A 24338-nucleotide genomic window follows, 5' to 3' on the forward strand; every position below is an offset into this window, starting at 1 on the left:
CAGCTGGCTTGTAATTCTAGTCACAGGGTGTCAACCCAGGCATTGCCAACTTGCAATTTCCATCAAAAGCACTTCTGGAGCCAGCATTAATGACTAATTTTGCTAGTTTGCATATCAGCCGATGCAATCCTTTTTATATAATCGATATATCATCGATGATCCATGATGCACAGGAGATGTGACATCTGTATATGCATGCTATGTTTAGTAGAGACTCTCGGATTTCTGACATGAGTATTCTGTCACACGATCTTGAAGATGTCTTTTCCCTGCTGACTTCAACACCAAGTTAGGACCCGTACTTGAGATGATTAAAGAGATCTGTATACATGTCGAGAAGCCTATGCCTTCAAATGTTTACTCTTTGCAAGCACTTGCCAACTCACACTGTCACAATCTACTCAATGTTGTGTATGTGCATTCGAAACCACACCTGTAAAGTCGACAAAAAGTCACCATTCCAGTATCGCAACAGCAAAGGTGCAGTCTCAAAAAGGTACACTTGGTTTAAAATGTGGAATATAAAACGTCCGTTGCTGCAGGATCAGCCAACGCAACCGGGGCATCGCCATGAAAAGGAAAGCCATAGCCTGAGAACCTGCTGCAGCGAGCTCTGCCGCAGCCCAAAGATAAGCTGGAAGAGGTAAGCAGGCGGCAGAGCTAGCTGCACGTCTGGGAAGAAGCTTCCTCTGAGGAGGGCGCGCCCCTAGAGACCGGCCTGCGCAAAGCAGCTCTCTAGCCGCGCCAGCACAGTCTCATCGCACAACCTGCGGCGCCCACACATTTGTTTGAACATTTGAAATTCGAAGGGTTTTCAGGCACGCCGCGTTTCACGGCATGACAGGGTCAGCCGGGCGAGGCTGACGTGGCGTGCCTGCTGTTGGATTCTACCAAACGCATGGATGCATCAAATGTCTGGATTGCAAGCATGGTTCAAGGCAAATTTGTTGAAGAGATGGTGACTCACTTTTCCAGGATGCTTGCGATGCGCTCCTGCTGCTGCAGCGGCTGCAGTGCTCCCGAGTGCTGCTTCACTGGCGAGTCCCCTGCGTCTGCAATAGCGCCACACACGCATCAGCTGACGCTCAAAGACAGGTGAGAAAATCCAGACTGCAATTGATCACAACAAAAAGCACTTTAATGCGGTAAAGGCAGCGTTTCACTGTGCCGTCCTGTTGCAGGAGGCTGCTGCACTCCTAGGTAAGGTGTGAAATTTTAAAAAGAGTCTGTATCTAGTCACAAAGGTGACTTGCATGCGGCAACTGGAGCAGATCTCCAGGTTGGATAACCTGGAGATCTGGTGTGGTGTTTAGTGAAACAAGAATAGTGCCGGTGCAACAATGGAGGACTCATGATTGCTGCAGACAATGCTGATCTGCAGCAACGGACAGTTGTGACAGGAGGGTAATTTGGGGTTCACCGTGAGTCAGCGCTGATGTGGCGGACAGCGAGGCGGCCGCGTCGCCGGCGGCCAGGTCCTTAGTAATGGCCTCGAACTCGCTCTTCAGCTCGTCCAGCGCCTTCTGCCCCTGCAGCCGCAGGCTGTGCGACCGCTTCAGCTGGTCCCTGCACATGCCGGCACATGTCAGCATCGCGCATGCATGTTCACTGCATCCTTTTGCCGAGCCCCGCAAACACCTCAACACCCGGAGTGAGGGATTGCTTTTTACTCTTTGGGACTTCCAATGCTGAAAGAAAAGGCACCACAGCACTCTCTACCTCTAATTTCTTTTTCTTATATTTTTAGGATTGTGTCCAGGTGGGCACATAGCAGGTGACCACGCATAACCGAATAGTTTTACTCAAGCCAACTTGATTGTGGAGGTCTCAACTGCTGCTTGTTTGCAGTTGTGAGCATTTGTATCAGGTGGGGGCATCAATTTTGCTGAGGTTGCAGCGCACCTCAATGATGTCACCTCGCTCTTCAGCACATGGCACACCTCCCTCAGCTGCGCTGTCTCTGCCTCCTGCAAAGGGCAGATCGACGCTCATCTCAGGGCGAAACATGTTGGTTCAGACAAGGTCATGTAAATCGTTGTAAGGATCGGCTCCTGGGCTGAAGGACTGCTGGCCAGGCAGACACTGTGAAGCTCAAGTAGCAATGCCAAGCGACGCCTGGTCAACAGATGACAGATACGGAAGTTCCAGTGCTCTGCCAATCAACAATCCAGGAGGGGGGAGCATCAAAAATGTCAAGTGCATTGAAGGCCAAGCGGGCTGGAGCAAAATCAAGAATTCTAACAGCACTATGGGTAGAATCGTTGGGCGGAATGCAATAATGGAGTCAAAGGGGAGACTGCAGAGAATGCTATTCATACCTTTGCTGCTGCCTGGTCCGCTGCAATCTGCGCCCTGGACAGCGCCTCTGCCTGCTGTCCCCTGCACTGCCTCCGGGCAGACTCCAATTCCTTCGCATCTGCACAAAAGAGCAAGCTCCTCTCCTTACCACTTGGATTACCCCAGTCCCAATCCATGTGATGTTAGTCATTGGCATTGATGCAAGCCCTCGGCCAATCCAGCTGCTTCTCATTGTTGTGTGGACAAGAAGCGTTGACATGGCACACATGCAGGGTTTGAGCTGGTGAAAGCCATGGTGCGCAGATCCCTTTTTATCAATACCACACGATGTTTCTGCCGGAGGCAAGGGGTGCAGCACATTAAGATGGAATGAAGATGTAAGTGCGCACCTGCTTCGGTCTCAGCCTTGAGCCGCCTATTCTCCGCTAACAGCTTCTCAACGGATCCCAAGGAGAAACCTGCATGCCAAATTCGCACACCTTGAGCTCTGGGCAGGTATATTGAAGATTGGTCGACACAACAGGTTGGTCAGGGCATCCCATTGGATGGATGCGCAGGGTCGCGTAGAGCACTACCTGAATTCGTGACTGCAACAGCAAGCTTGCTCGTCCTTGGAGCCAGCTGCATGCCCTCTTTCACCTCCCTGACCTCATACAAGGTGAGCTCAGATTGCCTGACTCCCAGGGCTGCACTGAATTTTTCGAGCGCATTGGATGCAAGCTGGGGCCCCTTGATCGTCCCTTGCTGCTCCAGTACAAAGGCATCGGACATCAGGCTTATGCTTACGGCTGCTGCATAACTGGCCTCTCCATCACAACGGTCAAGCCCAACCGGCTGTGGCGTGGGCAGAGACGATGCTCTCGCGCTGCTATGCTGAGACCACCTTGGCACTGGCGCTGCAAGTGCAGCAGCTGCGGGCGGCTCACGAACTGCAGCAGGGTCCTCGGCAGCCCTCGCTGTAGGAAGCCTTGGAATGGACAGTGATGGCCGCCCTCTTGCGCTCTCAGGCTGCACCGCTGTCCGTGGAGTTGCGCTCCCGGGTCCCCTGTGGGCGCCTCCTCCATCTAGGCGCAGGCCTAGGGTTGGTATCTTCGGCTTGACTGTCCTTTTCGGGCTAATCTGTCCTTCAGGAGGAAGTGGCCCCAGCGGAAGGCTGGTGACCAGGTCTTCCGAGCGCGGTGTGCTGCATGGGGAATCTGGATCCTCCGACGACTCTGCATCCTCGCAGCTGCTGGCGTAAGAGCTGTCATCGCTGTCTGTATAGTCTGAGGCCTGCTCGTAACGGGTGAGCTCCATCAAAACTGCACTGCTCTTGACTGGCCACTGCACCTTGCTTAAGACCTTCTCTGAGCTCCTCTCGTCCCCTTGGCTATCATTCATCAGAAAGAATGTGCCTGAGGTGCCCTTCTGGCCATTGTTTGAGCATTGGAACTTGATCCCGCGCAATGATATCGGTTCCCCGAGAAAGCCCCAAAACTTCCCTTGAATTCGAGGAGCCCTAGGGCACAGCCACTGGCTTCCTCCAGCTTCGTCAGCTCCATGTACATGAGATTGGTGCATCTTTGTGACTCGAGAGACTTGTTGTTCACTTAATGCACTCAAAAGTTTCAGGAGAGCAAAGAACTTCTCTTTGAAGTGACGAGTCTGACGAAATTCGACTCTGCAAAATACCATCAGGATCCAAGAAATTGTCCTGTGAATTTTGCAGCTTGATTCAGACCCTGCTACATCGTCAGTGACGATAAAAACCTTTTGAGCAGTAACCTCGGTTTACATCCGCAAGGGGGCCTTCAATCTTTAAGATGGCATTGAGGACCAGCTTTACGAGGACACTTGATCTGTCGGTTCCGATCGTCGGGGCGCCGATGGCTGGCGTTTCAGGACCTGCCTTAGCCGCAGCGGTTGCCAGGGCTGGAGGACTGGGGCTCCTCGGCGCTGCGAGATACACCGAGGCACAACTTCGCAAGTTCGTAATACTCCTGACTCAGCCTGCCTGCGTTGACCATCGTGCCCAGATTCATTGCTCAGATAGCGGCCAAGGGGACACTAAACTATCCCTCGAAGCCACTTCTGCAACATCCTGTCTTGCATGGCAGGGATGTATCACCATCTTGACTCCTGGGGAGGACACCCACAGGAAGGTTGCGCCTTTTCACACATATAACATTGTGCAATTTTGGGGACTCAGAAAGCAAAAATTTCCGCCTCACATACAAAGTGTATGCCTCGTTGCAGGGAGTTTGGAGATGCTCAGCAGTTGGCGAAGGGCAAAGGGGCGGTTGGCATCGGCCTGATGGCCTTCACAAACACACAGCTCCTGGCTACTGCAATCGACCTCAATCCCCACACCATCGTGAGTATCATGCACACACTCTCTCTCTGCACCCTGTGCAATTTGGAGTGAGGAGCATTCCATGCATCCACACTCGCGTCTGAAGGAAGATCTATGGAGGCATCAAGATCCAACCTGCTTGTTAAGTGAGAGGGTGTGCTGCACAGGAATTAACATATCTTCAATGATTACTTGATCTTAAATCTGGCACGTCATTGTGACAAATGAGCATGAATAAGGCTGCACTGGCCAAGACAATCACTACAGTCCTTGTGCACATGTGCAGTGGTTGTCCTTTGGGGATGTGGCGCCAATGGCAGCCCAAGTGAAGGCGGCAGGCATCAAGCTCATGATCCAGGTGCAGAGCGTGGAGCAGGCTGTGCGCGCTGTGTCCCTGGGAGCAGATGCTATCGTCGCGCAGGTGTGCTAAAACCAAATGGAGCAGCCTGTGCTCGGTTCTGTGAGCAGCACACACACACAGACACAACCTAGGAGCCTGCAGACCAGCATGCTTGTGTGTGGAGAGATTGGTCATTATAACGTGCTGTACATTATTCTCAAAGCTTACTGGATGTGCATTCTTATTGCATTCTGCTTAAGAGTCCGTGAGAAGGAGCAAGAGAGTGGCAGTTAACAAGAGTCTTGCTGCCTGACAAGACATGGGCCGATCACTGATCTGCACTGGTTTACGACAGCTAGGTCCTGATGAATTCAAATATGTATGATTTCCAACCATTGTTGTTATGTCTATTGACTTGTGTGGGTGAATGAGAGGTCAAACACATTTATAGACCCCTCATAAACTTCCAAATTATCAATGCAGGGCACGGAGAGCGGGGGTCACGGCGCGAGCCCCACAGGGACCTTCTGTTTTGTGCCAGAGGTAGTGGATGCAGTGGCAGGGATCGCTGCGGAGACCGGCGCGCCTCCGGTGCCTGTTTTGGCTGCCGGGGGCGTTGCAGATGGCCGGCAGGTGCGCGGCGGCTTCCGCTCTGCCAGATTGTGAAGCTATAATGTGTTTGTTCCTACCGTGCAGATGTTCAGGTCTGGCAGCATGTATAAGGGCCCTTCAATGCATTTCTTACTTGTGAGCTACTTAGGACGGAGCCTCTGGGACCCCGCCAAGTCTGGATGTCTGTCTTACTGCATGGTCTTTGCCTACTGCTGAGTTCATTGTGTTGCGTGTCACAGCGCCGCGCTGTGATACAGGCCGCCAGTATGATCACCTCTTGTTTGCAGCTGCTTCAGCTTTTGCAAAGTTTTCGTTGAGCCTGATGAAGAAACGGTGATGTTAATGTACAGGTAGCTGCTGCGCTGGCGCTGGGGGCATCAGGAGCAGTGCTTGGCACGGTACTGGTTGCCACTGAGGAGAGCATGTTCCCAGCTGCATGGAAGGTGAGTCAGAAACTTCATGTTCCACTGCAGCTTGTTACTTTACATCACAAGAGCCCAGTCTTATGGCTCCTTGTGCTATGTCTCTCCACAGATAGCATGCGATACCCGTTACGCGGCCACAGAGAATGAAAACGAATGCCCCTGCGGCCGTGCCTTCACTCGAGGCGGGTGCCCCGATGGTGTACAGAGATCTGTAGACCGATCGGCCCACAGCAAAACATGCAGAGCAGGAATGCGATGACCGGCCTGGCTTGATCTGTGACTAAGCAGGACATGCTGAAGTAATGAAGCTGCACCATTTGCAGGAGCGCTATGTGGCTTCGTCGGCGGACGACACGGCTAGGACGGTGCTGTTTGACGCGCTCGGCCCCATCGAGTGGCCGCGCGGCATCGACGGCCGCGCGCTGAGAAACCGATTCACCGACGCCAACCAAGAGCAGCTGCTGGGCAAAGCGAGTGTTCACCGCTGCACCTTCCCTGACTACATCCTTGAAAATTCTTACTGTGTCAAGAAGCAGGAGAGGGTGTTGCATTAATCCTCTGCTTCTTTGATTCCTTTCTGCGCCAATGCTGCTGTGAATGTGGATGCCAAGTAGTGGTCACGCCAGTATTGGCGTCAAATTTCAGAGCGCACGTGATCTGTCTTGTACTTCAAGAAGTGCACCCAGCCTCCGGTGCTTTGTATTGTGAGGCAGTGGTCCAAATGCAAGGGCACTGACACGTTGCCCTGGTTTCCATGACCACATCCTGCTCAGCATAGGCAGAAGCGATGGGCTCAAGACAGCATTTGTCTGATTTGGAGTTTGAAATTGGGCAGGCGGACGAGAGGGAACGCATGCAGGCGGAGCTGGACAGCGGCCGGGCGGAAGCCGATCCGGAAGTTGCCCCGCTGTGGTGCGGCGCCGGTGTGGGGCTTATTCACAGCATTCCCCCGGCAGAAACCCTGGTCAGGGGGATTGTGGCGGACGCGGCGGCCACTGTAGCAAAGCTGCACAGCTTGGTGGAGTCCTGATTGCGGCGTGCTTCCTTGATACAGCTTGCGCAAGTGCTAGTTCACTTGCATGCGCACTAGAGGTTTTGGTTTTGCCATGTATGTGTTGCAGGATTGAGTAATAATACGGCTTGGGCAAGTGCTAGTTCACTTGCATGCGCACTGGGGAGTGTTAACAACGTTGGTTTGCCATGTACGTGTTGCAGGAATGATTGAAGGACGTCTGATGTCCAGATCCAACCTATATCAGATTGCCCCTTTTTGGGGTCAGATCAGGGATTTTCAGAACATTTGGACGTGCGCCTTGGGTTGCGGCATGTGCATAAGGGGATAGGAGGCTGACAAATGCATGCGGAATTATGTGTCATGCATGTGATCTGTGATCATATGATCTGCTGGTTTCAAGTTATCCTCACTGGTATCATGAGTGATAGCGCTAGTCAGCGCTTTTTATAAATGTGACGTAAATGTGGTTATACCCGAGTTTGGTGGGTCTGCACTTTGTGATGTCTGTTTGCTTGGCGCTTTACACCCGATATGGTACATTACTGGGTTCGTTAAAGACATATGGGATACAACTTCGGCAGCTGCATCATGCAGCACTGTCTTCATACGGTAAGAAGAACGCCAATTTTTATGCATACATATAGAGGCATCTCTGCCCAATCTTCTCGTGATACTCCACAGCATCTGGACCTGCTCGAATTCGAAGCTCTCACTTTCAAACTATCTCTCGTCCGTGCACTCCTGCACATACTGTACATTCTCTGCTCTCGTATTTTCTTCTCTGTACTGGCTTATTCAACCAGCTGGCCTGATCACATCAAGGACCCAAGCTATCCACTTCTCCAATTGGTATCCTCAAAGCACAACCCAACAGCTTGGGCACACGACCTTCGTTGTTGAGCACTGCGTGCTTCACAATCATCGCCTCTCCTAAATCTTGGAACACCCGGTTGCATACTGTACACCAGCATCCAGAACCTTCGCAGCCTCTTGCCGGCATGCAAGCAGTTTCTATGCTTCCTTACATACATTCCACAGATTGGCACAACTTTGCCTATTTTGCCGCTGCGGCAGATCTTCAGAAGAAGCGGCCGGAGGGCTGGAAAACCTGGTGCCCAGCGCGGCGTTTAGCGCGCGTGGAAAAGCGGGGGGACCGGGCGCCACCGCTGCCCTTGGGCTCCCCCTTGGTGGCCGCCAGGCGGACCTCCCGGCTGTGATCCCTCAGCTCCGCGCGCCTGCTCAAGTGCAAGTCCCAAACTTTCAGATTCAACCTTCTTATTAATTGTTCTTCTCGTTATTGTTATTGCAAACATCCTGCCAGCAGCAAGGTGCATCTGCAGACAAGCTTACTTGAAGGCTGCTTAAATCTTGAAGTGGCCAAAATAATCGGTACCAACTGGGGTCCTGCCGTGACGCATTATGGATGCAGCCAGAACCAAAATTTGTGTGCGCAACAGACTTTCCAGTGCATTTTTGCTTCGTCTGTTCGTCAGGATGAAGCTTGAGCAACCAATAGTAAATGACAAAATCACAGTCCATCCAATCTTGATACTGAGAGAGGAAACCCATGATGACGGCAACATGACGAGGCTCCTGCCAGGGTAGCAAGCTAAGACGAGCCACAATCTTGCAGCGATTCAGTGCTGCATGCGACGCAGATAGGACGCTAGAGACATGCAGCAAGATCAGTGTGGAACTTCAGTCAGAGGCGTGAAAGGTGGAGATAGGACACCTGAGGTTGGGCGGTGCGTAGCCGAACGTCCCGGCGTTCACGAGCGGCATTTCATTGGGTCGCGCGCTCGCTGCCAGCTGGGCCTTTGGCTGCGGCGGAGACGCGCCCTCACAGGAAAAGTGCGCCGATCCTGACCCGATAAATACCTTTCAATTGATACTTGTGATGATCTGCAGCAGCGCTCTAAAGATGTGCGAAGGTATGCTTCTGGATATGGCGGTTCAGTTCCATGGTGACTACTGGATAGCAAGGGCCGGTAGACCAAAGGCCCGAGAGCTCTGGTGTTGCTCCTTGGAACAAACATTCAAGACAAAAGATTTGCAAATTTGACATGAGTAGCTTTGCAGGGTTGCAGAACTAGAATCTGATCAACCGTGAACGCAATAAATTAGCCAGCCGATGAGCTGGCCAATTTGCTGCCATCCAAGCCTATCAGACCCTAGTTGCATGCGAGTGCCTGTCTCTTCTTGACTCCCTTCTCATCAAGGTGGATGTTCAAAGCGAGGATACCAAGATTCAGAGGTTGAGGTGGGTTTGGTGTACCTGAGCGGTCCAGGTACAGAGTGGGGCTGGGTGGCTCATGCTCCATAGCCTGACTGGCACCGTAAGGTCCACACCCTGATCAGACACAAAGAGAATTCATTCCTGCCATTTAAAAATATATGCAAGGAGTCCAGATAGGCGATAGCATACTGTGGACTCATATTTGGTGTTTGGGCAACCATACTACAACATCTGATGAGTCCCACTGCACTTTGACCATCGTTTAAAAATCTCACTTGACGCAGTGTGTTGTCTGCCCAGAACCCAAGCAAATCACATGAGGCCAGAGTCATAACTGCATGAACATGCGTAGGAAGTATAGCGCAGGTGCTGCCTTTCAAGATGTTCTCAACAGCAAAAGGGTTGCAATTGCGATTCATACTAACGAGGAGGCAGTGTGCGCACATGGGCCCATGGCAGTCCTTCCAGTGACTCGGCTGGCAGCTCTGGGCGACGTGGGCACATGCTGCATGATCAGCTCCTCAGAGGCGCTGTCCACCTTAGCACGGCCTGACCTCCTGCCGGGCTGCACGCTCGCCAGGCGTACCCTGACCTGTATTGTGGCAAGTCTGGAACACGTCAAGAAACAGAGGCTGCTGTATGTATCACTCTCTATGTATCTTGTGCATCTACATTCTGGTAAGATCGAGGAAGTAAGCACCTGACGCGGCGTGTTGATCGAGAATAGGCCACCCTGCGAGATAGCATGAGTAAACAAGTTTAAACATACGGCAACGCAAAGTATCGCAGATCTCCGGTTGTAAAACAAGGAAGTACCATGCCCAACGACCTTTCGACACTTATACCTCCAAAGCTTCAATCTCGGTCCTGCTGACTTCCCATAAGCCAAAACAGAAAGTTGACAGCCGATTTACGAGTATCCTGCGTATCGGTCAATGATTCGAGACTGCCTTTACCAAACTTCCTGACATCAACAATACGGAAGTCCGGCTACAAAAAGACGCTAATGGTCGCTGTGACTTACTAGTGATAGTGTGGGAAAGCTTACACACTTTTTCGTGACGTTCTATCAAGGATGTGACCGGGCTATTCGGGGGACTCTGGTGATGAGGCCTCACCGAGGTGTCAAGCTTGTTCGTCGCCAGAGCGTGGGCGGGGATTATCTTCTCAATGGTCTTCCTTGCTGATGAAGTCCTCTGCGTATGCGAATAGCGTCGATCAGCCCTCTGACAAGCTCAAACGAAGAAATGAAAAGCCCTAGGAAACCGACTAGGACCCATACTGACCTTCACATCGGCTCCGGGAAGTCCGACGCGCACGGCATTTCGAGCTGCTCCCATGTCCAGTACCGATTTGTATTGCAATTTCTTTAGAGACCTAGTTTTGTGGCACTGCTTGTGGCAAAGATTGAGAAATCTTGGGTTCATCAAGTCAACCGAGTCAGCTTCTCCGTTGTTCTCGAAGACCGCAGCTGCGGCATCTGAGCGGGGGGCCCCTTGCTTCTGCTTGCCCATTCAAAAGCGGGAAGTGCACTGCAGTCTCATCAAGATTTATCATTGCCCAGCTTTTCTAGTAGAAGAAGCAACGTTTAAACGCAAAGAGAGTGTCCATGAGGTGATGCGCGCGCATTCCAGATAGCAAGGGCTCGACATCTTGTTGTATTGTTGGCTAACATCCTCTCAGTGGACAAAGCTAGGAGCTTCAGAGCGTTTGTCAAAAACGCCCCACGAAAGATTTCATACAATGTGCGTAGAGCAGACAGCACGCTATCACATGACGTGAGAATACCTCCCAGACATCTGCAACCAGATGTATATAGAGGAGATTACTCTCGACGGCTTCAAGTCGTACGCCACGAGAGTGACCGTACCCAATTTTGATCCTTTCTTCAACGCCATCACTGGTCTCAATGGCAGTGGGAAGTCCAATATTCTGGACGCCATCTGCTTTGTGCTGGGAATCACCAACCTGTCTCAGGTCAGTGTCACATTTCCTCTAGGACTGAATAGGGGACACATATCCTCTGTGAACAAAGAGATGAGGCAATTCGTTGGCAAATGGCAGATGCACAACGTTCCCATATTGTGAAGTCCTGCTTTGATGGTGCCTGCGTGTCGTAATGCACAGTGCACCTCGTCAGCTTATGGCATATTGCATGATAGAGCACATGCTTCTCCTGGTACAGATTCATCCAAACGATTCATTCGAGCTGTGAACACCCTTGCAGGTGAGGGCGAACAGCTTGCAGGAGCTGGTGTACAAGCAGGGGCAGGCTGGAGTCACCAAGGCTACAGTGTCCATCGTGTTCAACAACACAGACAAGGCCAACGGCCCTGTAGAGTACCAGCACTTGGACCAGATCACAGTCACCAGACAAGTGCGGACACCTCAATGCAGGAGTGTCAGACTTGATGACAGCACATCCCGCCAGTAGCGAGAATGTCAGACATGAATGTGCCCACAAGTCGCTCTGCTAGAACAGTGTGTGCAAGCCAGAGGGACAGTAGGATTGATGCCACACAGTGGAAACAAATCCAAGAGAGTGGCTGCATGCTACAGTTGCCAGGGCAAGGATACTGCTGCAGAAAGTGATGTCTCTGTCTGTTCTCTGTGCAGCTGGTCATTGGAGGCAGGAACAAGTACCTCATCAATGGCCATGTGGCACAGCCAACGTGAGAGTCCCATCCAAACTGGAGGCACACTTGCTACTGCAGCTCCTCGTGCTTTTCCAAAGCAAATTGACTCATTGACTTGCTAGCATGGTGGCACCTGTGGCAGGTGCAGCTGTCGAAATGATTTTTTTGTGGATGTCTGCTTCAGGCGGGTGCAGAATCTGTTCCACTCGGTGTCCCTCAACGTCAACAACCCCCACTTCCTCATCATGCAGGGCCGCATCACAAAGGCGCGCCCCTGCCTAATTAAGAATGATTTATACCCCACACGACAGATTGAGCGCACAGCGCAAGCAATATCTCACAAAAAGGTAGCATGCCATGGCAATATCAGTCTTGAAGATTGCTAAAAAAACATTGCTGCAAACAGGCTGGGAAAACCAATTTGCTGCATCATGTATGCATTGACGAGCTGTGCTCGCGCGTTGGTCCACATTCCTGCACTGATGTTGCTGGCAATATGGATGATACCTAATGGCCTCGAGGCAGATCAAGGCCTTGTCGGAGCAGCTTGTCAACCCATTAGAAAATCCGGCTGGGCCTCAATGGGTGCACCAATCGCTGACCTGCAGTAAGGTACATTGCTGCATAGCCGGGCGCTTTTTCTCCGAGAAAAGGAGGCCAGCCAAGCAATCAAGATCTGAGGAGCCATGCAGCACTGCCAGAGAGCCTTCCCCAGGACAGAATCGAGACGTGGGAGCTGACACGGCCGCCAATTTGGCATGCGTCCAGAACCAACAAATGCTGATGTGGCGCTGACCTGGCATGCTGACGTGGCACATGTGCGCGCAGGTGCTGAACATGAAGCCGCCGGAGATCTTGGGCATGCTGGAGGAGGCGGCCGGCACGCGCATGTACGAGACCAAGAAGGACGCAGCGCTCCGCACGCTCGAGAAGAAGCAGGTCAAAGTCACCGAGATCGAAAAGGTGCGCTCACTCTTGAATTTGTATCTGATTTGGAGCTGAGCGGGTGCGTGAGGACGGCGGATGTTGAGTTGCTCTTCTGGGCCTGGCTGTGGGTCAGAGAGGAGTTTAGCCGGTCAGCTAGCACAGTCGTGGATCCTTGTCAGCTCGGCACAGCAACGTGAAGCCGTGTGCTGTGGTGTTCTGTCACTTGCAGCAACGTGCACGTGAAGCTGGCGGGCGCTCTTGCATACTTGATTGTCTCAGCAGAAGGTTCAGCAAGCACAAGGGGAGCACGTGAAGTGATAGGCTGCCGAGAAGATCTGCGCAGCACCAGCAGAAGCAAGACACACGTTGTATCCCATAGAACCAAATGCCTCTCATCTTCATCGCAGTCGCAGAGGCACATGCAAAAGACGCACTGAAAGACATTTCTATCAAGAATATTCTGTAATCCGTTGTCTGCTGACGAGACTCTGATAACACCGGAGGTCTAGCACAGAGTGTTTCATGATTGACATGCACATTGACTTTTGCACACACGTGCGCCAGGTGATGAACGAGGAGATACTGCCGGCGTGCGAGCGGCTGCGGCGGGAGAAGGGGCAGTACATGGAGTGGCAGGCCGCCAATGCCAACGCCGACCGCCTCCGCCGATTCTGCGTCGCCTACCGCTACGTTCAGGCGCAACGGTGGGAGCAGCATTTGCTTTTGTAATCATTTGGCTTGGATCATCTCTCATCATTATTTCCTGGGTCTCTGGGGTCAATGATGACTGTGAAACGTTTTGCAGACGTTTCACTTGTTTTGAGGCTGCAACAGAATGTAATTGTAGGAGATTGTCTTGCAGCACACCTTCTCTGGTTGTCCACAGCCCACCATGCTGCACATGGAAGCAGTTTGCAAGGGACAGAATCTTGATGTATTCTCAGTTTGCGGCAGTGTCAGGGGGTGCAAGGGCTTCATTTCCTGCAGGACATGTGTCAGTGCATCGACAAGATGGTGCAATTATGGTGCAGATATGTCCATGAAAGTCACCACTCACTGCTGCTTGCCCGCAAGTTGTTCAGGTGGAAATTATAATGCATGCACTGATGTCAGCATGATCTGGCGCTGATGGAGTGATTATACCCCCTGCACCGGCTGATTTGGCGCCACTGGGGCGCAGGATGGAGGAGAGCGGGAAGGAGGAGATAGAGCGGGAGCGCGAGGGCGTGGCTGAGCTGGCGCGACTCATCGCTGAGCTGGACGCGGAAGCCGCCGAGAAGGAGCGCGACATCGCCCAGCTGCAGGCGCAGAAGGAGCGCCAAAGCGGACGCGAGGTCAAGGAGCTCGCCGAAGAGGCCGATGGACTGTCCAAGAAGTGCGCGCGCTGTTTCTGTAGCCTATGTCTTAACACTCTTACATGCTGTTGGTGTTCCCAGGCCTGAACGTGGTCTGTTTGCTGTGCCCTGGTCTTGATGGCATGCTATATGATAGAGTGCTCTCCTGGATTCCATATTTGATTTCTCCCATTCTGCAGAACTTTTCTCCCCCGCTGGCTGAGTGCCGCATGATGCCATGACAGATCCAAAGCTCCTTGCAAGTGCTCCCTCTAGTTGCCAGCCTCCAGAGTCGAAATCTCACAGCAGGCTCGAGCAATCAAGGTGGGAGTTCAGTGTGACGCAGCTGCGAACAGAGGGCATTCTGCATGACAGCACCCCAGTCATTAGGAAACAAGGGCAGGATATCTAAAAACTAAGATGTGGTACCGGCTGCCACAGGCTGGTTCAGCTCACGACGGGCAGGAAGAACGCTGGGGAGAACCTGGACGCAGAGAGGACGACCTGCGACCAGTACCGAGCATCCATCAGCGAGCTGGCAGAAGAGACGCTGGCTGCCAAGGTGAGCACCCACGTACTCAGAAGATTCTGGTAAACACGTCGCCAAAGTCTGAATCGAACTGGGGGAGCAAGGCTTCGTGCCTGAAATATATCTCCTTTATCTGTACATCGCATTGCAGCAGGCCTGCCCAGCTGCTGCTTAGGTGCCCTAAAACAGGCGTTTGAACAGTCGAGCGGTGCCATCAGAGCTTCAGGCCTGTCATAAGCATTGGGGGTCTTTGCTCGCATACGAAGCTGCCTGGATTGTCGAAGCCTTCTACTCAACTTTGTCTGCAACATCATCGGCCAGATCTGCGAGCTTCAATGGGCTTCTCTTGCAGGTGGCGGTCGCGGCCGAGGCGCGCGACGCGGCGGCTGCGGCGGCCGATGCGGCGGCCGGGGCGGTGGAGGCGGCTGTGCGCGAGCTGGCGGGCGCTGAGGCCGGGGACGGCCGCGACGAGTCCAACCGCAGCGTGCAGGAACGCCTGGCAGACGCGCAGACCGCCCAGGTGGATCCACCCCTCCGTGCTGTTTGTACAACCCATGCTTGTAACATGCAACCGCACAGGTGATCCCTCTCCTCTGTGCTCACCCCCCTTGTCACATGACCTTTTAGTAGGTTGATCGTGTCATGGTTACCCAGAAGCTTTTGGCCTTGAGGGTTACATATTTGGCCATCCCTGCTTTGAGCAAAAGGCTTGCGCTAGGACTCGCGTTAAAGCCGACCATCTGCTAACGAATTGAACTGCTACAAATGTACTTGAAGTGTCCATGCCTTTGGAAACAACCCACATTATCAGGCACTTCCCAGCAAGCACGTAGATGTCTGCAGTGCTCCATCTTGATCACTCACCCTTTCTGGCATGGAAACTGTTTCTGCTACTCTGGCAAAAGCACTCATCTTTGCTGGGGCAATCTCGCGCAGACTGCGGCGGAGGGCGAGGTTCAGGAGGCGAACGTGCGCGCGAAGCACCTGGAGAAGCAGCTGTCGGAGCAGCGGAAGGCGCTGGCGGCCAAGGAGAAGGAGGCCGGCTTGCTGGCGCAGGAGCTGAAGAGGGAACGCGGCACCGTGGACGCCTGCCAGCAGCGGTGAGGATAATTCTCTCCCTGATTTTGCTGCTCATGTGGTTTGGTTGTTGGTGCATGTTGATGATACACAAAGCCTGTTGATAACAGCGCCGCGCAGGCTAGCGTGAACTGAGATGCGTTGAATCAGACACGGGCAGTCTGGACGGCTAATGACACCGCATGAACTTCCAGCCCTGTCATGTACTTCTGGACTGTCCACATGGAGTGATAGGAGACTTATTTCGGCGAGTACGCTCCAATGCACGATTTTAGGCGCCTGACATGTGCTGTCTGCATGTTAAGGCTGTGAATTGGGGAAAATGGGTTTTGAGGGTCAAGCTCTGCCTAAAAACAGGCTGGCCAAGCTGGCCTACGACGAGGCAGCTGCCGCGCAGCTGCAGGCGGCTGCTGACACAGCGCGCGTGCAAGTGCAGCGGTGCAAGGACCACGTGGATCAGCTCTCATCCACGCTCACAAGTGCGCAGCCTTTGAGGCTCCATGCTGCTCACGCTAATGCCAGTATCTTAAGAAGTCTCAAAACTGGCATTACCACCATACACCCTCCGTATGCAAGGATCACTCTACAAGACGTTGCCTTTGTCTTGAGGCTGGCGAGAAGATCAGCAAGCATTTGCAGTGGCTTGAGAGGACGAACTTTACATATTATAGATCTCACCAGGACTGCGCTGCGCCATGAACAAAGCTCTAATGCGTAAAACAAACTTTTTTGTCCTGAAGCGTTGGAGCCATGGTTGTGCACGCAGGCATGGATTTCCAGTACAAGGATCCGGACAGGGGCTTTAACCGGGCGGCGGTGAAGGGCGTGGTGGCAAAGCTTGTGCGCGTCAAAGACCCCTCAACCACCACCGCCCTGGAGGTGGCAGCCGGCGGCAAGCTCTACCAGGTGACGTAATCTGTCAGGGGCTCGAGATATATATGAATACCCACTCATAGAGACTCCGAAGGCCTCTGTTGCGTCTCACATAACCTGAGTGTCTGTTGAGCCCCTCTGCCAGAGGAAGGCCTGTCTTTCCGGCATCCCTGCCAATTATGTCATGTAATGAGTAGCCACATTCAAGCAGTTATCTAAGACATTTGAGGTTCAGTGCATCCAAACAGAATGGGAGATGTCCCTTGGGTCCATAATGTCCTGCCAAACTGAACAATTATTATTACACGCTTTTCCTGCCGAAGGCAAGGTGCGCCTGCAGACAAGCTGCATGTAAGGGCTGCCAAACTCCTACCCCTTGTTGGACTCGCCAGATCCAAGCAAGACCCAATCAACCGTGGGCACGGTGTCAGTAGTTGTACCGCCCCCCGCCAGCCGGGCCCAACTGAACATGGGCCGGTCTAATTTCCTGAGGTGCTTGCATCAGTCCGTCCTGGCAGAGATGTTGTACTGCTTGCCTTGGATCAGTTGCGCCCGGTGAGATGAAGCATTCAACGTTTGGGTGTGGGCTCAGGTGGTGGTGGACAGCGAGGCAACTGCCAAGGCGCTGCTTAGCCGGGGGCAGCTGCGCAATCGCGTCACCATCATCCCACTCAACAAGGTGCTCACCCCACTGGAGCCCTGAACGCAATAACCCATACCTTGAAAACACCAACCCCTACAGCACTGTCCAAAAAGTGGCCTTGCACGACTGCGTTTGGTTATACTCCCCTTGTGATACATGGTCCAGCCACTTCAGCTCTGTGAATGGTTGTGAATCGAGTCCAGAGCACATGGTGCTTGCTGGAAACAACCCCCCGGCAGTCTTTCCTTCCGCACGATGCCTGCTTCTTATTACCCATCACAAAGCAGAATGCGGCCTTCCTTGCAGTTCTCATGAGCAAAGGTTCACAGCACACTCCGCCAAATTTGCTGCAAGGGTGGTCTTTGGAAGCTTGTCCTGTCTGGCATGTTGGGTGAACAAGCAACTGACTCAGCAGTGAGTCACCGCGCAGGTGAGCGCCCGCGTGGCGTCGCCAGCCGTGCAGGCGGCGGCCGCCAAGATTGGCCGCGGCCGAGCCACCATCGCGCTCGAGCTGGTCGGCTTCGACGCCGATCTGGGCGCTGCCATGAAATATGCTTTCGGCAACGCATTCGTCTGCAAGGTCCGCTAGCGCTTCCTGCACAATATTTCATGCAGATTTGCGTGCATTTCACCGGCTGAACGCAGGCACTTTTTGCTCTATGTTCCATGCCCACTGCAAGCTCACGCAGGATTTTGTGCATTGAGTCAATTGAAGGCATGTCGCATTGCGCTCTGTGTGTCATTAGTAAGTGGCTGAGCGGACCTGAGCAGACATACCAGGGCTTCATGCCAAAGTTTCAGGACATGCAGATTGCAGGCTTAGTATCCAAACGAGTTTGGAGGATCTGCAATATTGCAGATACAATTTTTGACAAAATTTTTCGTTGCATTGGCCAGGATGCGACTACTGCGAAATCGCTGGCGTTCCACAAGGAGGTGCGCACTCGGTGCGTGACCCTGGAGGGAGATGACTTCAACCCCTCCGGAACCCTCACAGGTACGGTGCCGCTCCACTCCCAATCAACATGAACCTGCTGGCCCCTGTCACAAAGCATGCCTGCCAATTGTGTTGCTGATGAGCCGCTGTATTTAATTGTCCATCATGCTGAAGGATGGTTGCAACCTTGTTGCCTGCTGTTCAGCCTGCACTACAGCCGGCAAGCACCTGACAAAGAACCATGGGCAGGGAGGTTTATGTCAGGCAGTCAACGCGGAGCATTTGAAATCAAGTTTGAGCAATCCAAATCTGGGATGCGCAGGCGGGTCGCGCAGTGCGGGCGCTTCGCTGCTGACGAGGCTGCATGAGCTGGCACTGGCGGAAGAAGAGCTGGCGGGCCACTCGGAAACGCTGGCCGCCGCCGAGGCGCAGCTCAAGGGCATGGCCGCAGCCGCCAAGGAGCACGCCAAGTGAGTGATCAGAACCTTGTGCTTGACATCTATCTATTTTGTGACTCTGGCAGCAGAAGGTCTCCTTGCTGGCGGTGAATATTGCGCCTTTGAGCGGGAGCGTCCCGTGAATCAGCGGTCAAGGAATGCACTGGAAGGAAAGCAATGCATTTTGCGCTTGGAGGGTGATCAATCTTTGCACTCCTGCGACCATCTCTACACTGGGGGATGCATTGCCAGCTCAGGCACGGAAGGAATCATTGTTCTCTATTGATATTGGCCAGATATGAAAGAAGGATAGTTCAGGCGCCCGTCCCAGGTCAGGCCAGGTCAACCCAGGGATTGCGATGCCCAAATGATCACTATCCCTTTCAGGCAATGACTAAGCACATGCAATGATGACTGACCAGATCGCTGCTGCATGTGTGCGCAGGCTGATGCAGGAGCTGGAGTTGAAGGCGCACGCGCTGAGCCTGCTGCAGGAGAGGATCGCCGGGTCGGAGAGCGCGCAGCTGGCGGAAGCTGTCGCGGCGCTGGAAGCTGACCTGGCGGCCGCCAAGGACGCCGCGGCCGCCGCCAAAGCGCGCAAAGCGCAGATGGCCGCCTCCGCCAAGGTGAGCGCGGTTATAGACTGGGCTCTTGCACTTCTGCCCTTTCTTGGCTTTCTGGGGGGACTTTGCATTGTGGTGCTTGGGTCCTGCATTGAAAGGAATTACTGAAAGATAAGGTCAAGGTATTTTAGCGCGGCATAGTCATAGTGCAGACTTCTGAAGGCATGCCCTAGTGCCCTTGCAACTAGACATTATGCATAGACTTCTCTGATCAGCAAATAACTTCTTCCTTGCATATAGATCAAACGATCTGGCTTGTATCTTGCCTACAATGAAGTGTAGACTGCTGGGATGGGATGATGGGCATGGCCAGTAATTTTCAGAAGTACAATGGTCCTTTTTGCACTAACAGGAGCTGGAGAAGGAGCTGGGAAACCTGGGCAAGGAGAAGGACAAGCATATAAAGGCGGCGCAGGCGAAGCTCAAGGGGGCGAAATCCGGCGCCGAAACCGTGCGCGGAAAACTCAAGAAGGCCGCCGCCGCTCTCGCCGAAGCGGCCGCCGAGAAAGAGGCGGCCGCGGAGGAACGTGCGGCGCTCGAGACGCAGCTGGCCGCTGCCGAGGCGACCGTGAAGGGTGCGCTTGCAGTTCGATTTGAACTTGAATCTGAAATGGTGCCAATCTTGGCGCAGGGCCCATTACGCTGGCGGGTGAAAGATAGGTGTAGCAGGGCAAGCTGACACTTTAGGGCCGAGTGGTCGTCAGAAATACCATGCTGCAGAGATACACTTATGTGGGGTGAGACGGAGTGAGTGGCGGAGCGATGAAAACACACAAAGGAATCCTTACGGATGAGTGGGAAATTGGCGATTAAGATTTGGGGGCAAAGGATGAGAGTGCGCTGCGCAGAGCTGGAGGCGGCCGCGGAGAAGCTGGACGCTGAGGTGGCGGAGGTGCGCGGCAGCTACGAGGCAGCTGCCGCAAAGCTGCAGGAGCGCCGCGACGCGCTGTCAGAGTGTGAGCGCGGCATTGGAGACCTGGCCAAGCAGCGGGCGCAGCTGGAGCGCGAATCCACTGACGCAGCCGTCAACAAGAAGAAGCTCGAGCACAAGTGCGTGACTCCATGACTCTTGTTCTCAGCGCATGCAATTTTGCTTTACTGTTACCCCGTGCGGTGGCATGTTCTGTACCAGAGACAGGCTCTGCTTGAGCAGAACTCAAGATAAGGAAGGATAGATGTCTATGTATTCCTCTGATGCACAATAAGTAGCTGCGATTCCTGCCTATCCTGAGTCCAGTAGTTTCTTGCATTACACATCGAACAGCCCAATCTGGCGCCGTTCCGATGCCTGACATGCTTTGAGGAGACAGTGTAGTGCCCTCCTAACCACTCTGGAATGCCTCAACGCTGGCATCCAACTCTACGTCAAATGATCCTATGCTGACACCAGCATGTGTCACATGATGCCAGGCTGGCGCGCATGGAGAAGGACGCGCGCGATTCAGCGGACGTGTGCAAGCAGCTCGAGAAAGAGTACCCCTGGATCGGCTCAGAGAAGCGCCTGTTTGGACGCCCGGGGAGCGACTACGATTGGACGGCGCGCGACCCCGAGGCCGCCTTTGCCGAGTACAAGAAGCTGGAGGACACCCTGCAGGGCCTGTCCAAGACCCTGAACAAAAGGGTGCGCGCAAGGGGCTTTGTATATCTTAACTCTCTGGCCTTCAGGAAACCAGATTTGCCCCACTTGGGGTCTCATACCACAGCATGCATAGCAGGTTATGTGCAAAAGGCAGGCGAGCATTGAACCCCTTTGACATGCATGCGGGGCATGGACATGATGATGCAGAGAATGAAACCCCTCTGGGACAAGCTGCAAGCTAATGGAGGCTTCAAAAAGATCTTATGCCTCTAATGCAACGAGGAGCAAAGGTTCACCTTGTGTACATCGCTTTGTCTTAGATCTGACATGACTCGCAATTATGATCTAATTTTGAGATGCTCCCTTGGAGGCCTGGAGAGAGGTAAAGAAGGGACGAGAGAGAGTTGTAAATGCTGAAATGCAGGCAAGCCCTAAAATTGTGAGTTGATAGGGATTGCATGGGTGTTGGAGCGCAGGTGATGCAGATGTTTGACAAGGCGGAGGCTGAGTACCGGGAGCTGTCTGAGAAGAAGCGCATTGTGGAAAACGACAAGGAGAAGATCAAAAAGGTGGGCGTTGACACCTCAGCATCCCTGACAATTCCCATAACAGCTGCAGTGTTTGTATGGACCTCCCAGTGCAGGAATTGGCACTATCTGTGACAAGCTTGCAAACAGAAAAACATGCAGGCATTGTCTTTCTGTCGCAGCAGAAAGTGACATGCTGTCAGGGACAAGCATCGTCTGTCCTTTTGTCCAATGCATTGATTGCGGATGCTGGCACCCAGATCCTTTGCCACAGATAGCAGACAGACAGGCAATACCCTTAAAAATTTTGTGGGGCCAACTCGATTAATTAAATGTGCTGATTCCTCTTATGTCACCCTCCATGAAGTGCCAGCATGTCAAATTGCTGACTCATGCTGCCAGGTCACCTTCAAAGCGCCAGAACATGGCCCACCTTCACAGACCTCGACACATGCGCTCCCACCTTCAAAGTCCTATGCACAGACACTTTGGCGCTGACATGTGCATGATGACTTATGCGCCAGGTCATCGCTGAGCTGGACGAGAAGAAGCGCGAGGCTCTGGGCAAGACGTGGCGCAAGGTGAACCAGGACTTTGGCTCCATCTTCTCCGTGCTCCTGCCCGGCACCTCCGCCAAATTGGAGCCCCCCGAGGGCGCCACCTTCCTCGACGGTGCGCCCCCTCTTGACTCTTTGATCTTTTAGTCGTGGAATGCTGTTTTCCCCCGACAGAGGCAAGGTGCGCCTGTAGAGAAGCAGTAAAATTTGCTGCCGGAAGTATCCGATGTTGCAGCTCCTGTTAGCGTCTTCTGAGGCCGGCCTGATGTGGCGTACATATTAGTCATCACTTACTAACATAGGCAAGGAGTGATCCATGTGGCCTGATTTGGTGCGCAGGTCTGGAGGTGCGCGTGGCGTTTGGGGATGTGTGGAAGGAGTCGCTGACGGAGCTGTCTGGTGGGCAGCGTTCCCTCCTCGCCCTCTCCCTCATCCTCGCCATGCTCCTCTTCAAGCCCGCCCCCATCTACATCCTTGACGAGGTCAGATACTGCGCGATAGCCTGTTACTAAGACTCTTCCTTGCAGACTGTCACCATGTGTCAAGAGCAGGTTGACCTCCTGTCCATCATCTCTTGAGAGACACATTGGCTATGCGCATTGTTTGTGGGGGGGCTGATCATGTTGGTGCTGGTCCATTCTGCTATTCTGGAAGGAGTGACACCTGTGACACACTCCCCATAGCACGGAGACCAGGCTATGCAGAAGGAACCATGCAAGGCCGGGGTTTCAGACAATGCTGTCGCTAGCACCTGCACATTGGGAACTGGACCAAGCATTGAGGCCTGCAACCACGCGGATAAGGATGATATCCATGCATTTGATCAGATTGAGGGAGGGGATGCAGTAATATCCACCCTTGGAGGCACCCCCGGCTGAGCGTGCGCATGAGTTGGGATGCTGCATGAGGGGCAGCTTATAATGCAGATTTATGGAACACCGTAGCAGGTTTGTACGGAGCTACTGTAGAGTCTTAAGCATCCTTGGGTGCGTTGCAGGTGGATGCTGCGCTGGATCTGAGCCACACTCAGAACATCGGGCGCATGATAAAGAGCCACTTCCCCTACTCCCAGTTCATCGTGGTGTCCCTGAAGGAGGGCATGTTCTCCAACGCCAACGTCCTCTTCCGCACCAAATTCGTCGACGGCGTCTCAGCCGTCACCCGAACCGCCACCCACCAGAAGTGCGCGCCCTGTTGACTAGTATTCATTCTAAACCATGCATTACTTAATTGTCTATAATCCTGCGGGTTTAAGATTTAATGAAGGTGGAATAGAAGATCATCAACGTGCAACAAACTGCCTGCAGAAACAACCTCTACACTGTTTCAATCCGGGCTTTAAATAACGAAAACTGGGTCATGACTTTATCAACTCTCTCCCTGGCAAGAGAAGCAGGGGGCTTCTGCAAAAGATCCTAAAAGCGACATGTCAAACAACTGCGAGATGTCGGCTCTTTTGGAATGGCCGCATTCAAAGCAGAAACTTTCAATTGATGACATGGCCCTCAGTGTTTTTTTAGCCGTTCGTGGCCAGGTGGGACCAGAAATTTGCAACAGGAAAGCACTGCGGCGGCTTAGCAGCATGTGTTTTGGCATGCAGGGAGGGAACAGCGGCTCAGCAGCAGAAGGCCTCGCAGCGCCAGAAGAGGCCCGCGCTCACAGAGAATGTCCGCGTATGAAAGGAGGATTGCACTGGCGGAGTCAGCCTCTTTGCAGCTGCGGGCATCACCTGCATGCGCATGCAGCTTTAATAGAAAGTTCTGCTGTTCAAATACGCAGTCAACAGCGAAGGATGTCTTTGTGATTGCACTGTGCGGCACAGTGGCAGTCCCCGGCACCATGCTCAGCAAGTGTATGTGGTTTCTCTGATTTGGTCAAGGTGATCACAAATACTTAAGTAAGCTTACCATATACGGCATTGATTATTATGGAATTGTGTCACACACAATACACTATTGTTTTGGCGGTCCCTGTACCGCGGTGCATACGGCAACCTGAGTCCATTGAATCATGCATCTAAAAAATCATGCATCAACCGAGTATTGTCATGTAGAAAGGGCCAGAAGTTGTAAGTGAATATTAGATCAATGTCTAACACTGTTGTGACTGATATATGAACTGCGGTTTGAATATGCTGACGAGCTAGTAGCTCCACACCTACATGGAAAGGGCACGTGAGCCTGTTCCCTCACGTCCTCTTAACGATGTCAAATTTGATTGCTTGCAACTCCTTGACTCTAAGCGTCGAGAAATGATCTCCTTTTTGCTTGATACCGGTCTGATTTTAAGGCATACTCATGTGCGTGGTGGGCTTTAAACACCCATCTGGCAGTATACTGATCAACAGTTGCGTCTTCGTGTGATGTCGCTCGGCATCACAAGCGGGCTATCAACAACAGGC

At 53.0% G+C, this 24338-nt stretch overlaps 3 protein-coding genes across 3 annotated transcripts; 2 read left to right on the forward strand and 1 right to left on the reverse strand.

Moving 5' to 3' along the window:
* Window positions 1-706: 706 nt before the first annotated feature.
* COCSUDRAFT_60418 (hypothetical protein) lies at window positions 707-3594 on the reverse strand (the record flags this gene model as incomplete). The annotated part of the gene is made up of 7 exons (XM_005642704.1): window positions 707-767; window positions 968-1052; window positions 1421-1566; window positions 1903-1967; window positions 2319-2416; window positions 2688-2756; window positions 2874-3594. The coding sequence occupies 7 exons, from the start codon at window positions 3592-3594 to the stop codon at window positions 707-709; spliced, it is 1245 nt and encodes a 414-aa protein (XP_005642761.1).
* A 569-nt stretch (window positions 3595-4163) lies between these two features.
* Window positions 4164-8260, forward strand: COCSUDRAFT_68344 (NPD-domain-containing protein; the record flags this gene model as incomplete). Its single annotated transcript, XM_005642705.1, has 8 exons — window positions 4164-4264; window positions 4534-4651; window positions 4917-5051; window positions 5454-5603; window positions 5933-6025; window positions 6331-6549; window positions 6843-7746; window positions 7787-8260. The coding sequence occupies 7 exons, from the start codon at window positions 4164-4166 to the stop codon at window positions 7035-7037; spliced, it is 1011 nt and encodes a 336-aa protein (XP_005642762.1). The 3' UTR covers window positions 7038-7746; window positions 7787-8260.
* Window positions 8261-11067: 2807 nt separating this feature from the next.
* Window positions 11068-23761, forward strand: COCSUDRAFT_54978 (RecF/RecN/SMC protein; the record flags this gene model as incomplete). Its single annotated transcript, XM_005642706.1, has 26 exons — window positions 11068-11235; window positions 11486-11635; window positions 11875-11930; window positions 12079-12160; window positions 12723-12857; window positions 13386-13525; window positions 14002-14196; window positions 14687-14717; window positions 15037-15204; window positions 15621-15764; window positions 16129-16240; window positions 16528-16667; window positions 17227-17313; window positions 17476-17488; window positions 17733-17857; window positions 18175-18274; window positions 18537-18684; window positions 19097-19277; window positions 19627-19849; window positions 20123-20324; window positions 20685-20895; window positions 21330-21422; window positions 21905-22052; window positions 22277-22419; window positions 22935-23119; window positions 23538-23761. 26 exons carry the CDS (start codon window positions 11068-11070, stop codon window positions 23614-23616), a joined length of 3459 nt encoding a protein of 1152 aa, XP_005642763.1. The 3' UTR covers window positions 23617-23761.
* Window positions 23762-24338: the final 577 nt, after the last annotated feature.

This window comes from Coccomyxa subellipsoidea, assembly GCF_000258705.1.
Source record: "Coccomyxa subellipsoidea C-169, whole genome shotgun sequence".
NCBI classification, from domain to species: Eukaryota; Viridiplantae; Chlorophyta; class Trebouxiophyceae; family Coccomyxaceae; genus Coccomyxa; species Coccomyxa subellipsoidea.